Below are 14,488 nucleotides of genomic sequence, written 5' to 3' on the forward strand. Positions count from 1 at the left end.
TTTTCGGTTCCTCTACTCACTTGACAATCCGTTTTGCTCCGATTGTTCCACGAGATTCACTGGAAAAACAGAGTTGAGAGTAAACGTTTTCCTTGATATCACCGAGGCTAATGGAGCTAAATCGAGGGCTTCATACCATTAGCTGCGGTGATTCTGTACATAAAATAAAACGTTAAAATATCTGTAGAAAGACTATTCCGGTAAATGGGAATACACGATTTGACGAGATTTTTTCTTCAATATTCAATACCCATCGTTTAGAGTATCAACATTTGCTGAAATCGTAAATGGGTTTCACCATTTCCATCTGGATGTGAACGTATTGTATTGTGAATAAAGAGTTGTTCATTTATTGCAAATGGAGATACCGGGAAATATATGAAAAAATCATTTTGCCCGCTTTGACATTCCCAGCGGGAATTTTCAGCAAAAGGGAAAAAATCTACTTTTCAAAATCGAATATAATAATTTTTAAAACCTCAACCACTTACCTAACTGTGTTAGGTGATGTGTATCTATTTGTTTTTCGCTATAATCTTTGGTTTACAGTAACTAGAAAAAATCAGAGTTCATCCTTAACGGAAATGAGCAATTGCTCGTAAAATTTTTTTACAAAGATATGGAAATAAATGTGTAAACAAATCAATACTTTATCATTCAATGGAAAATATTTCGAGTTGTCAGATAACGACGACTTTTCCTCCGTGGTGGGGTACATGGAATACGGTTTACTCCCAGGCAATTAAATAAACTTGGTGGAAAATATTTTCGTTAAATTCATTGAGAGCGGTTGAATGTTGCCATGATCGGGTGATGAAAAATCTAGGAACTATTTTATCAAGTTAGCCTATTTTTTACCGCGATGGGATAAATAAATTTGACCTCGATTATGATGTAATGTCCCTACTCAATCATGTGGCGATCTGTATTCACATTTAGTTACTCCTCTTCATTTTTCGTCCTATACAAATTTAGCCCCGTGAGAGCTTGCGAGCTGGGGAGGGAGATGTCGATACAGCGATATGAGAGGTCGATACAGGCGTGTTAAAGGAGACATGGTAAGATGCAGCACTATTTCGATCAGAATTTTCCCTCGTCCTCGAAAAAATAGGGCATTTTATTAAATCTAATAATTTATTCAACATTCCTGCTTTTGTTCCAACGATTAATTAACAATTGATCATAAATTACTCACTTCAAAGGCAACAATTTAATCCCACAGTTAGCAATTCAATTATTTGAAATAAATATTTCGTTAGTTCCAGCGTAATCCGACAGGAAATTCACAATAAAATTACAGTTCATTCAATTTTCGAAGAATTAATTTATGATCAAGCAAAGCTGGTCAGTTCACCGAAAGTAAAACGCAAAAAGATTTTTGGAACGTTATTTTAATGAATTTTGCCATTCAAGAGGACTGACCGACTTTTTTGAGAAAAGTGAAATCACTGAAGAGAGTTCTGATAAAAACGTCACCATAAACCTTCAAATCAATCTCATGATAGTCTCTGATGCGTATCTTCTATTCTGCAGAAGATAACAGGGTCTTGATAAGGATCACTCTTGTCATGGAAAGTGGGATCCAAAAAAAACTTTCGCATGGAAATTTCACAATCTACCCTAAAATCAGAGATTTCTATCGTAACCTCCCCCTGAAGATGAGTTAACGTATCGTATTTTAGTAGTTCAATCCGACGGCTATCTCGCCGTCCTATAATTATCAAGATTTATGTATAATTGTAAATTTAATTTGGTAGCTAAGGAGTAAAAAAGTTCAAGTCTATTTCGACAATTGCCCAGTTTTCAATAAATATCTTCACTTCTCAGGGAGATAGTGCAATTTTTATCATGATCTTTTTTTGTAGCTCTAAATTCCCTCCATAAAACAGGCCAAGTTGAAAATTTCATCATCTGCCGCATATTCAGAGATATTATTGAAAAACTCAGCTGAAGATAAGAATTGCCTTAAAGACGTATGAAAATTAATTTTCAGAAAATAATGAAAACAAAAACGATATGCTTTGCTGATAATTTATGATGTACACTGAACTTCGTAATTTCCTAAGCGATATATGGTAGTAATTAACTAAAAATACCCTGAGATTAATCTTCCTTTACGTCAGTTTTATGAGATGAAAAAATATGACTTTTCGTAAATAAAAGATAAAAATTGTACTGTTTGTCCTACATTTTGCTATGATTTCCATTTTTAAAGCGCTCTGAAAACGTGTGCCGCTGCACATTTACTATCAGCATCGGAGTAATTTTAACAACAATTTTCCTGCCGCGTCGATACAGAAATACAAGAGGTCAATACAGGCATTCTAAAGTAGAGATAAAAAACGCATACAATGCAAAGTGCAGCGATATTTCATCCATATTTTTTTTTATTTTTTATTCATTTCTGTCTGTATTCGTAAAAGTTGAATAAAAAACCCTGTAAAATATCTCGGAGAAAATATGAGATCTGCAATAACAACCGTCAATGAAATTTTAATACCCATTACGGAAAACATCGAGATTTACCACTTCAGAAAGTAATTGTACCACTGATATTTTTTTCCCTGAATTTTTGAACAATTAAAAATGAATTTATATTTGTATGTCTCGCAGTAAAGATTAGAACTGCTCTAGAAGACACAGCACGAGACTTTTTATCAATTCATATGGGCATTATCTCGGTGGCATTGATTTCCTGTCGCTGAAAGTGATCACGATAAGTCAAAGATGTTTATAAAAAAATTTCCGGATGTCTCGTTGACTCTTCACCGCTTTACTTCAATGGTGTTGTTCAATTTTTAGATTATGCAAATTCAAGACTGTGAGGCGGGTACAGGAAGCTGTCAATACAGCAATACGAGAGATCGATACAGCGACATGCTGAGTAGGTATAGAGATCGAGGTTCATACAATGCAAAGTGCAGTATCTCATCGCTGGTTCTTGCTAATATCCATTTTTTAAAGTGTCTATAAAACACGAAGATGAGTTTTTGAGGAAAATTTATGACAGAATCTCGAATAATGTTTTAATATCGCCTGCAGAATACATCAAGGTACACTCGGTGAGCTAATTGCTCCGTTGATTGAGTACAATAATTCATTGATTTCTTCCTCCTGACACTTCTCGATGAGAATCTCCCCCTCAATTAGTTATATTTACTGAAGACCTGCCCTTATGTCTGTTGACTTAGCCTCGACTGCTCGACATCAATGGCCTTTGAAGGCTATTTTTTCGTCCGATATTAAAAAACATCAGTAAACGAATAAATTAAGCAATGAATCACTCGCATTTTACCACGCGTTGATGTTGCAATAAATAAATTAAAAAATTTTCGGGAACATTTTAAAACTTTCCCAAGTCTCGGAGTATTAACATTCCGAGAAATTTAACGCCGCGAAACTAGTGCGGACCCATGTCGATACAGCGACACAAAAGGTCGATGCAAACATATTAAAGCGGAGATAGCAGTTAATACAATGCAAAATGTAGCAACATCTTGGCCACATTTTTTAGTCATCCATTTCTTGTTATATCCATAACACTGGCACACAATGCCGATAATAAAACAAGCAATACCGAGAAAATTGTGCATAGCTTTAGTACCAACGGGCTTTAAAATCTTCCGCAGTTGGTACGCATAAAAAACAGATGCACCGGAGATGCCAAGGAAAATCATTATAGCGACAGAAGTTATACCCAAGATACCGTGGACAGATCTGAAGTGGTTTTTTTTTGTCAGATAGATGATTGAGGTGCCGGCAATGGTGAACGATGCGCCCAGTATTTGAAGACACCAGTGTACGTGACTTCTTGTCTTGTAGCTTTTTAATTGACGTGATAAGGGGCTCTCCGATGTTAGCACCATCAAACCCTCGGACATTAGGAGAACGTACTGCAGAATAATGGAAACGGTATTTTAATGAGGTAACTGGATACTGGGGCTTTGCATTGGTAGCTTTCTCCCCTTCTTCTCTGCCTTTTTTCATCTTATTAATGCGCTGATAAAAAATTTTGAATGAGGGGCATTTTAAGAAACTGATCCTCTTTTAAAAAATCCAGGGCAACATTTTGTGTGTATCATACATGTACAACGTATAGGATATACATTTATTAATATCAAATTATTATTATAGTAATAGATTAATAAATAAATGACGCTTCAGTAAATGACGTCTCTCTCAGCATTATTACTATCCCAATGTTTCTCGAGGGAACCGATTCTCTCATTACCATTTCTAGTGTTTGTTTTAATACACATTTTTTTGAGTGCTGCGGTTATGCATACAGTTTATGAAATGTATCCGGCTGATGGACTCCAATGCGCAACAAGCCTGCGGCTAGGCTGCAGTGAGACAACAGGATGTTTATTAAAACGAATTTTCAAATCAAGCTAACTCATTGTGTTTCACCGTTCAACTATTAAAACAGAAAGAACGTGACCTGATAATTGAATAGTCATTGCGACTTTATTGCCAATTATATATGATGGAAATACACAATAGTTCATATTTGATTGAATTTTAAATTAAACCGTTGACGGGATTTTCAATTTGTAGCGAAAACAATCAGAAAGCCATTGTTATTTTCAGTCAATTGATAGTTTAAAACCATAATCATGTGCTTTCGAGATAGACTATTCCCTGAGTAAATACTGCCAATTTACCAAACCGACTAGAAATTTATTGTTTCACTGAAGATTATTCAACCGACTCAACAGACTTTAATATTTCCAATATATGAACAGCTGGAAGTACCACTTAAAATTTCCATATACGTACTCCAACAGTGCAGAGTCCAGCGTGAACACTAGTCACATTTAATTCCCATCCAGCGAGATAAAGGATAAAGCCCGTCACCGAGAGCACGATGACGTGATTGACAAAATTGACAATCGATAGGATTTTTTTGCCGATAGATTGAGCCTCTTCGGTAGCAGCCATTCTCCCTGAGCTCGGAGATTTTCGAATGGATCAAGGCACCGACTGACGGGAGACAAACGAGACATTCGCCTTTTTTTCGCCTCGGAATTATCGGGGCTGTCAATTCTCACGTAGGTTGACTCTCAGATAGCGTTTTAAGAGGTTGATAATGAGTCGAGATTATGTTGCAGGAAATCAACAGTTTTAATTGGTAAATTGTTTCCTCAAATGTACTTGGAACTGGCGGTTAAGGAAATTGTTCGTATTCACTTTGCGATTACACTCGACAGTCGTTGAATTTTAACTGCGACTCATTCCCCCACCTTAACGCGTCTGATGATTAAAATCCGATAATAAGGATCACTGAAGGCCCGATGCCATTGCAGAGCACGCGGAAAAATTTCATGATATTCAAAACTGCAATAATATACTGATTTTTACTCTGTTATTTAGAGCGGCTACCATTTTTTTGTCGAACAAAGCGATGAAAAAGTGGTATAACCATATGCTCGCATCAGCCTCACATCGATAATTAATGTGCTTGTCCACTTTACACCCCACAAGTAATCAGCTTAAATTAATTTTTCGACACTTCCGACAGCAAAAAATGAAAATGAAATCACGAAATAAAATGTCATAATGCATTAACCAATCACAGTCGGCGGAAGAGTGAAATTCATTTATTTATGAATTAATATTGCGTGAAAATGTTTGTCCCCCGAATGCAAAATAAATTTCCCAAATAATTTCCAACAGGAAATATTTAATAAACATCAAACCTCACCCCCAATCCGATATTTTATATTTCGCAGCTACTGAAACGCAAATAAATCATACCGCATTCAATCAAACGTAAATAACGGAAGAGATACGCGACGGGGGGAGTATAAAATTCATGGTCCATGAAATATGAATATCGTCGAATTTCACAGTAAATGAAATTCAAAAAAAAAATCTACCGAAATAAGAAAAGCTTCGCGTATTCATGCAAACAGTGGTTTCACGGGTATTTAAAGTAGTTATTGATTGCCATAACTTCTCGAAAACTTCCAAGTGTCATTTCACATGGAACAATGGATAGTTATGATACTCCCAGACATCAAGTTAGAATTCAGAAATTCGATATCTGTTTGTAATGAAAAGACAATGAGCAATTCTTCACATCCAACTTCTGTCAGACGTCATTTGCCATTGGTAGATGACACCGAGTCGAACTAATTTCCAAAGTTCTCTCGACGTAAAGACCAAGGAGTTAATAATAATAATAATAATAATAATAATAATAATAATAATAATAATGGGGATTGGACGAGAAGAGGGAAATTTCAGAATGGATAAATTGATTTTTTGGTTTATTCTTGTGAGTATTGGAATGAGAGGTGCATCGTTGGATATAAAAGAGGATGAAAGTGGTGAGTGCAGCTGTGGAGTTTTTCCAAGCGGTTTTGCTGATCCAATACTGGAAAAAACATTCCAATTTAAAGTACCATACAGGGATGGGGCCAACAAATGCCAACAAATTTGCACAGCACTGGTAAATACCGGTTGTGTAATAAAAATATTAGCATTTTAATGTTAAAGCCTTATTTAACATAAATTCACAGGCACAAGCCCCAGGGAACGGGGGACCAGGACTGATTTGCGACAAGTTGAAATTTCACGTGAAATTATTACGGGTAAGTTTCGCTCCTTCTTACTCCTGTCTATGTTATCCTTTTTTTCTTCCTCTCTCTGTTTTCTATTCTGTTGCTGGAAATAAGAGGAGGGAAAATTGGAATTCAAGAGCAATGGACTTTCGCATTTCTTTTTATACATGACGAGAAAAAAAGAAGCAGTGAGTATCGTCAGAATGGTAGCAAAATCGATGATGAAATTTTTTTTTCTCTCTCACTCACTCATTGGATAGTCAGAAGTTTCCTATTTCAAACTTTATGGAGGGAGCCTATTTTCTCCTGATAGTTCTTGAGATATAAACGAAAAACTTTTTCACAGTGTAGAAGTTGGTTTTTAAATATCTCGAGGGCTGTTGTAAATGTGCTTCCTCGGGCTCGTGTTTGGAATCCTGAATTTTTCCTAACAATCCGATGGAGTGAATTTTCAAGCTCTTTGCGCTTACTCTATTTATCGGGGATATTCAATGTTTTTTTTTATTCAGCGGATGATTGCATATTTTTAGGATTATATCCTTGTTTTCCCACGATGAAGTGGCTATTTATACCCGGATAAAAATTTAATTGGCATTTTTTTAAAGAATAATATCACCAAACTCATTTTTCATTGGGGCTCTTATGCCGTATGGAAAAAACATAAATAATCAATAATCTCAATCAACAATGTGTAAAAAAATCAATTTATAAAATCAGGGGGAGGAGAAAAAAATCATAGGAAAAACATTTCCGACCATTTTTTCCTGTCACCATTGAATTCCTAAAATTGCGGCAACTGCAGCCGTATAGAACAATTGAATGTCCAACGTCCCCAAAATTAAGGGCATGATTTTGAATTATTGACAATTAAAAATAATCCATGAGCTCGGCGCTCTCATATTCAAGTCCATAACTCAAGAAACTGCATTGCGAATTCAATGATATTTAATCCCAGAGAAGTCATCGAGATGGGAGTCTGGGATTATGAACACAGCGATTGAATAATTATTCCCCGAGCGTTAATTTCAGAATGTACTTCCGAATAGAACGAATATTTAAACAGAAAAGTACATGAAAGGAACTATATTTTAAAATTGAAAAATACAAACTGCTCCGAAATCATAACACTCTAAAAATAATTTCCAGGTCACTCTGAGCATGAAAATTTGCAATCATCCCTGGAAGCAAATCGACCTCAATATTCCCACCGTCTGCTGTCACAATGGGAAATCAATAGCCTGCAATTTCCAGGAATAAAATATTCAATCAACATTGTTATAAAACAATTTAATTCAACCAACTTATGCAGATTCAATATCATTAATATTCACAATACGTTTGATGTAGCAATAACTCTGAGACTGAAAATAATAAAAATGTAACAGAAAAAAGAACGGGGTCACAAAGAGGTTTGCAACACAGTTTATGCAGATTGATTTATTCCATTGAATTGCTGAAGAATCACTTGAAGTTCGTCCACTATTCTTTCCAGCCCCCTCTCAACATCAATCACCATTAACTTTTCTCATTAAACTCCTGGAATAACAGACTGAGCGATAATTTCACCACCAACTAGTTTCATTTTTTTAACACATTCACATCGACAGTCGCCGAAACAGCCCAAGGAAGGATACGTATTAAACATTATTGTGATTTTTAGCCAGGAGTATCACCTCTGGAATAATTTAGGGTGTTTCAGAACTTCCGATATTTCTTCCCTTGAGACATGTTCTAATTTTTTCAATCCAATAATTTACAATGATGTTATTAAGACAATTTGAGAAATTTAAATTCATGTCCCGATAGCGAACCGTTCAAAAATCCTTTAAAAGTCTGATAAAAATTCCAAAATTAACTGTTGGAGCAAGATAGAAGAGAAAAAAAATCGTCAATTCCAACAATTGCACTTATCTCAGATACTTATTCATAGACACAGACTCTTTGAGAGACTAATAATTTATAGTATAGAATATAATTCTATAACGCTCAATATTCATGACTTCCCGTTTCAATAAACAAATTCGATGATTGAGAATAGTTCAATTTGCAGTATAATCTATACCAAAGTAAAAAATACATGGATATTCTCCTCAAGTCAACGCACACCACATTCCCCGCTCGGCATCATTACGCTCGAGTGCTGTTATTTCACCAAATAGTTCAACCACTTTATGCTGCAATTTGCGTGATCTAGCCCCATCTCCATGGCTAATATCCGAGGCTATCGCTTTGATCAGTATATTCCATAACTCATACAGCACAATGTATCAAAAAAGCGGATGTTCCACGAAGACTCCATTTGCCCGCTGAATAAAAATTCAGCAACGAAGCGGTAAAAACATTCTAGTCAACTCAACCCTAACCCGCCTAGGAATATCTCCGAATCTAATGAAGATGGTGATTTTTTTTTTAACAGCTGTATATACTAGCCCTCTCTCAGAAACTTGAATCCTTGAGAGTTTCGTAGCGGCTTTATGAATATCCTCAAGGCCAATGACCATCAGGAGAGTTCTCAAAAATAATCCCGACATCGAATTGAATCAGTATTTATATCGTCGTTGAAAAAATCTTCCATAAAACATCCGTTATCTGCCTTATCTTCATCCATATCCCCTAAACACCCTTGTAAAATCGGCCGGAACTATTTAACCATTCGCCGCCGAACAAAACAATTGTCAGCGTTCCACCGGCCATTTCCCCCCTCACGGCTCTTTCACGAGGATTGCTTAACATTCTCCAATTCATGAATAACAATCCCTAGTTTATCCTCAAGACTAGCGAGTCGCATGTCGACATCCTCCGAAGCAATGGCTTCCTGTTTGACTTTAGTAATAACCGCTTGTATGGCCAACTTTGCACTCCCCAGCAATACCTTTTTATACCTATCCTGAGCAGTAGCAGAGCACTTCAAATAAGCATCAGCGAGTCCATGACACAGCTGAAGAACATTGACGATGGAATAGGTATCAGTGAACCACCTAGGATCAGCAACAGTGGATCGATAAGCCCTTTGCAAATACTGCGCGGCCTTTTGAAAATCTACATCATTACCCTGAATGACAGTTAGCTGTGCATAGAGCCTCCAAACATCTGGATCATTATATACCATCGATGTTATTCTCCCAAACAGTTCAAGTGCTTTATGCATCAATTTGCCTGATCCCTGGCCATCGGCATCGATAACATCATTGCCAACAGCTTTTGTCAGTATATTGAGTACCTGTAGGTCAATGTGTTTGCCCTTAAGCTCCAGTATACGATGGTAGCACCTTATGACATCGGAAAAGTATCCAAGATCGATACTAACAACCATCAGATTATCCCATACCTCCCACTTGTCGTAATTACACTTGACCGCGTCCTGAAGTGAATGCCATGCACGCTCCTTGTCACCAAGTTTGATATAAGCCTTTGCCAAATTATTCCACGCCTCGAAGCTCGTTTGTTCGAGTGCACAATAACGTCTGTACGCTGTTGCTGCTAATTTCCAATTTTCAACTTGTAGGGCAGCAAAGCCCAAGCGGATCCACACATTCTCCTGAATGTTGTTGAGCTCAGCTGATTTTTTCAAGTGAGGTATTGCCTCATCGTAATTTTGTTTGGAAAAGTAATACATACCCCAGTGACGTTGTGCTCTACTACTTGTTTCGTTTGATAATTTCCAAGCGGTTTCGTAGTGCAATGTCTCCTGTTCTGCATCACCGAGCAAACACCACAGTTTCACCGTTGGCTTCTTCGCGATTTCTTGGCGAATTATTTCAGCTGCCTGAAATGTACAGAGATGAATAATTGAGGGGTTGGGAGGGAGGGGGAGAAGAAGAAGGCAAGTCGAGTGTAAATATTTTTTTATCCTAGGAAAAGAGAATGTTTGGAGAATGCTTGGCGATTTAATTAATGTTTGCTTCGGGAGTTATTGAGGTGTGGTGATAAGAATTTTATGAAGAGAAATTATGGTGTCAGTTTTGCGCTGTTTCATCGTGATTGAGCGATTCGAAAATAAGGAAAAGGATGAGTATTGAATGATTTGGAATTCATAATTAGCAAGTGTCAAATGGAAAAGACTTGGGAATTAATTGCATTTTTAATGGGTAATTGTAGAGCTGTCGTTCAAGATCTAGTTTCGCAATTTGTACATCAATTTTTATAATACAATAGTAATGACCTCATTATTTAAAAATATAGTATTATTGTGTGATCCAGCAAGTGATAATTAGAGATAAAAATTTAATAATGTCGAATTGATCATCATTTTAATATCAAATGGAAAATAATCAACTGTTCATTGCATTTTATTCCTGATAAAATGGGGGCAGAGAGAGAGAGAGAGATGTTGCTCATGATTAGTGCTGAAATTTAATAATTTAGTTGAGATTTAGTTTTCCAATTTGTTAGATTGTTTTTATGATTAATTAAGCATAACACATAACTCTCATTTACTTAAAAAATTATTTTTTTAGGACTGCAATATCGATTTGTATGAAATCAACGTGCACTCGAGACTGTAGTTCTAAAGATTTTTGTACCTCAGTGTGTTATTGTTTACCTTGTGACGGAGTTCCAGGAGTGTATAACAAACAATAACTTGTTCCCATTGATGAAGTTTTAGGTACAACTCTAGAGCCCCCTTAACCATTCCAAGACTCAGCATTGTATCCGCCAATATCTCCTTGAAGTGCCAGATCGGTTTCATACCGGAGGCAAATATATTGTACGTTCGGTGGTATACACTGGGCTCCGGATTACTATAGTGAGTAATTAGACACTCTGATTGCGATAGAGCACGGTCTATGCTGCGTTTGTCCCGCATCTCGAGGAGGCAACGCTGGCGCAATGCTTCCATCTTCAATGGCCAGCATTTCGTATTTTCAATTATTGTCTGCGAGTGAAAAAGGAATTGGAATTGAATTTCCAGATAATGGTAGGGGACGGAAGCGAGGTGGTAAAACATTAAAAGGACTTAAAAAAGAATGGTAAGTTGAGTAACTTTGTGAGTACATTATTATGATTTATCACTTCGCCACCGATTTAGCAAGATTTTTCTGGTAAATAAAATATTACATTCAAATATGGAGTGATTTCTTCCTCAGCAAGGTGATCTTTTGGTTGACATAATTGCAAATGAATGCTGAAACAAAAACACATGAATTAAATATTTCCTAACAAATTACAAATTTTCTAAATAAATAACATGGACTAAAATTCGTCGTTCTATTCCATTAAGGAATACCAACAAACAGTCCCATATTTTTCATGAATATTTCTGATCGCGTAGAAGTCACTAGAAAAAATATTAAAAGTTATAATTTTTTTATTCTTCGTCGATAAAATAATTTCTTTAGGGAAATAAAAACTTGGAATTTGTCGACTACAATGCTTCCATTCCCCAGTAAAGGGTGAGATTACATCATTCAGAAAAGCTACTTCACCCCCGAGGTAATCACAATTCCCGAACAAAAATCGTCATTAAACATAATTGACGATGTTATCTCTAGTCAGTAATAATGGAGACTCCCAACTTACCATTTTGCCATGACAATAGTTTCCTCGACACAGCCGAGTTTGTCCCGTTGAATACTCTCGGAGAACTTGATGCTCTCCAATCTCAAATCGTCATTTAAATGCAGTGACATAGGAAGTTGTGGGCACTCGTCAAACGGAAAATTCTCTCTCTCAGTCTGAATACTCAGAAATAACTGTGCCTTCTCGTCTGCCTGATACTTGGTGCGTTTTCCCATGGCTCCCCGGAGCTCCAGGGTGAGCCCAGCACAAGCATGAGCTCTCTCCAGGTAGATTTCAGCATTGGGAATATGTCGATAGAACAGCCACACTTGTGCTGCTTCGACATTAAACAAAGTCTCCAAGTAATCGAACTCCGGAATTTTCCAGATGTCCAATTCCCTGACTTTTTCAATGAGTCGCTCACTGTCCTCGAGTAGAACCGGCGACTCCTCTTCCATTATTAATTGATGGACTAGATTCGCTCGCAACAGCCACCACAGTGCGGTAGGGCAAACGCTTTGTAATGTTTTATTCGTGAAAATGAGCTTAGCGAGGTATAGACACTGGAGGCGTTGAACGTTGTCATTACACTGATCTCCAAGTGCTAATGCTTGGGCTGCTTCGCTCCGCTTCTGAAGCAGCCAGTCAACGTCCTCGGTCACCTCTGGACCAGTCCAATTACATTGAATGAATGAGTATAGCGAGGATATACCGAGGCACAGCCATTCAATGCACTTGTCGTAATCATTTTCAATCGATTTTTCCAGTGTTGACTGGAGATTTTCCGACGATACGAGAGCACTAAGGTGCAATTTTATGGATAAATTGCCGAGGAGGATCTTGTAGTAGAGGGCATCGCCATCTCGAGCGGCATCTTTCCAAAATAAATTCCAAATTGAATTTATTTCTCTTTGCGAAATGAACAGCGATTGTTTTTCAATAAATTTTCATAAGATTCAGATTTTTTCATACAATGGGAGGCATAAAAGATTTCTTCAAATGAGTAATTTCTAGTGAGAGGAATAAAACGACTGGTCTTGGCTGAATTTTTATTCTATAAAATGAATCAGTAGATTTGAAACATTCATTGGACCTCTAGCTTCGGTCATACAGACCTAATATTTAATTGATGAGCAAATACTCAATTTTCGTTTCTTCAAATTTTTGAAATCCGCTTCCTCTTGATTCTATAAATTTTGAATTTCTCGAATAAATCAATCATTTCGTTCATCGGCCAGTTTTCACTCACACCATGGCGGACTGAATTTTGAAACAAGTATAAATTAATCGATGACTTGATAGACATACGATATAAATTTAATTGGGTCGAAGTGGACCTAAAAGCCATAATTCAATTTTTTAACGGAGAGAAAAATTAATTTTAGACGAGGGTCTGCGCTAAGAGAAAAGCGCAATGTGTGGTAAATTCGTCCACGGCTTTAATAAATAATTATAATTATTTTAGAATAACTATTGAGGGCACCTGGGAACGGCACATTGCATTCTCAAAATTAAACTCGCCTCGAGAACTTCACTAATTCCATTTCCGATTAAAATCATTGCGAACATGAAAAAATTCTAGCAGCGTAGAATTCTGTGGCATCAAATATTGTAGTGGAAATATATGAAAAAATCCGGATACCACAAAGTTAATCAATAAATAATCGAAGAGCACCCACACACATCGTCCAAACTTTGTTGGAAAACTCACCGGAAATTTGATGAATATCTAAAAAAAACGACCTCGTCAATCCCTCATGCCTTCAAAAAATGATGAATCCCCTAACTTTCCCATTCCCACCGTACAACCTCTCGCCCCTAGCCCCCCGCCCATTTGTCCAAGTTTCCAGTTTATTCATCTCCTCGAAACCACCATTTCCCAATATCGCCTTTTACTAATTTGCGAGTGTGTCAATCAGTGTAAATAATCGATGGGTAAGATCGATTGCAGAAAGTCAGTAATCAAGCGGAATAAATTTATAGATTTATTTATGACTTTGTTGTTTAGAAAAAGAAACAATAATTTTTTAAAACTAAACAAAACAGCAATTAATTCAAGTCCACCGCCGATTATACCCCCGACCCCCTGCAGATCATCGACGCCATCCCATAACCCTAAACAGCTTTAAAACTCACATTCCGCCAGTTTGAATTTGCCCAATTGCGACACCTCCATCACCTTGCTTAACTCGTCATCTTCCATCCTCCTGGATCAAAGCTCCGAAAGCAACAAAATAAACCCGTCAACAAAACGCACGTGTACCTCTTTATCCACTTGTTTCACCTTTTTTTTCGTCTCAAGCCACAAATTGTTGGAATCTACCGAGAGAGACGACTCCAGCACCCCACAGCCGAAGAAGAAATCTCCCGTACCGATGCAGAGGCCGCTGCAGTTGTCCGCCATTTTGTTTCCCGAAAATAGG

The 14,488-nt window shown here is 37.0% G+C and overlaps 3 protein-coding genes across 3 annotated transcripts; 1 reads left to right on the forward strand and 2 right to left on the reverse strand.

The window, feature by feature from the left end:
• Nucleotides 1-3,012: 3,012 nt before the first annotated feature.
• On the reverse strand, nucleotides 3,013-5,176 carry LOC135162200 (uncharacterized). The gene is made up of 2 exons (XM_064120408.1): nucleotides 4,780-5,176; nucleotides 3,013-3,893 (listed from the first exon to the last, which is right to left on the reverse strand). The coding sequence occupies exons 1-2, from the start codon at nucleotides 4,939-4,941 to the stop codon at nucleotides 3,387-3,389; spliced, it is 669 nt and encodes a 222-aa protein (XP_063976478.1). The 5' UTR covers nucleotides 4,942-5,176; the 3' UTR covers nucleotides 3,013-3,386.
• Nucleotides 5,177-5,321: 145 nt separating this feature from the next.
• On the forward strand, nucleotides 5,322-7,853 carry LOC135162201 (uncharacterized). The gene is made up of 3 exons (XM_064120409.1): nucleotides 5,322-6,454; nucleotides 6,525-6,596; nucleotides 7,713-7,853. The coding sequence occupies exons 1-3, from the start codon at nucleotides 6,119-6,121 to the stop codon at nucleotides 7,821-7,823; spliced, it is 519 nt and encodes a 172-aa protein (XP_063976479.1). The 5' UTR covers nucleotides 5,322-6,118; the 3' UTR covers nucleotides 7,824-7,853.
• A 135-nt stretch (nucleotides 7,854-7,988) lies between these two features.
• LOC135162186 (tetratricopeptide repeat protein 27) lies at nucleotides 7,989-14,416 on the reverse strand. The gene is made up of 5 exons (XM_064120381.1): nucleotides 14,202-14,416; nucleotides 12,087-12,939; nucleotides 11,625-11,691; nucleotides 11,110-11,442; nucleotides 7,989-10,332 (listed from the first exon to the last, which is right to left on the reverse strand). Exons 1-5 carry the CDS (start codon nucleotides 14,266-14,268, stop codon nucleotides 9,280-9,282), a joined length of 2,373 nt encoding a protein of 790 aa, XP_063976451.1. The 5' UTR covers nucleotides 14,269-14,416; the 3' UTR covers nucleotides 7,989-9,279.
• Between the last annotated feature and the right edge of the window lie 72 nt (nucleotides 14,417-14,488).

This window comes from Diachasmimorpha longicaudata, chromosome 5, assembly GCF_034640455.1.
Source record: "Diachasmimorpha longicaudata isolate KC_UGA_2023 chromosome 5, iyDiaLong2, whole genome shotgun sequence".
Lineage (NCBI taxonomy): Eukaryota > Metazoa > Arthropoda > Insecta > Hymenoptera > Braconidae > Diachasmimorpha > Diachasmimorpha longicaudata.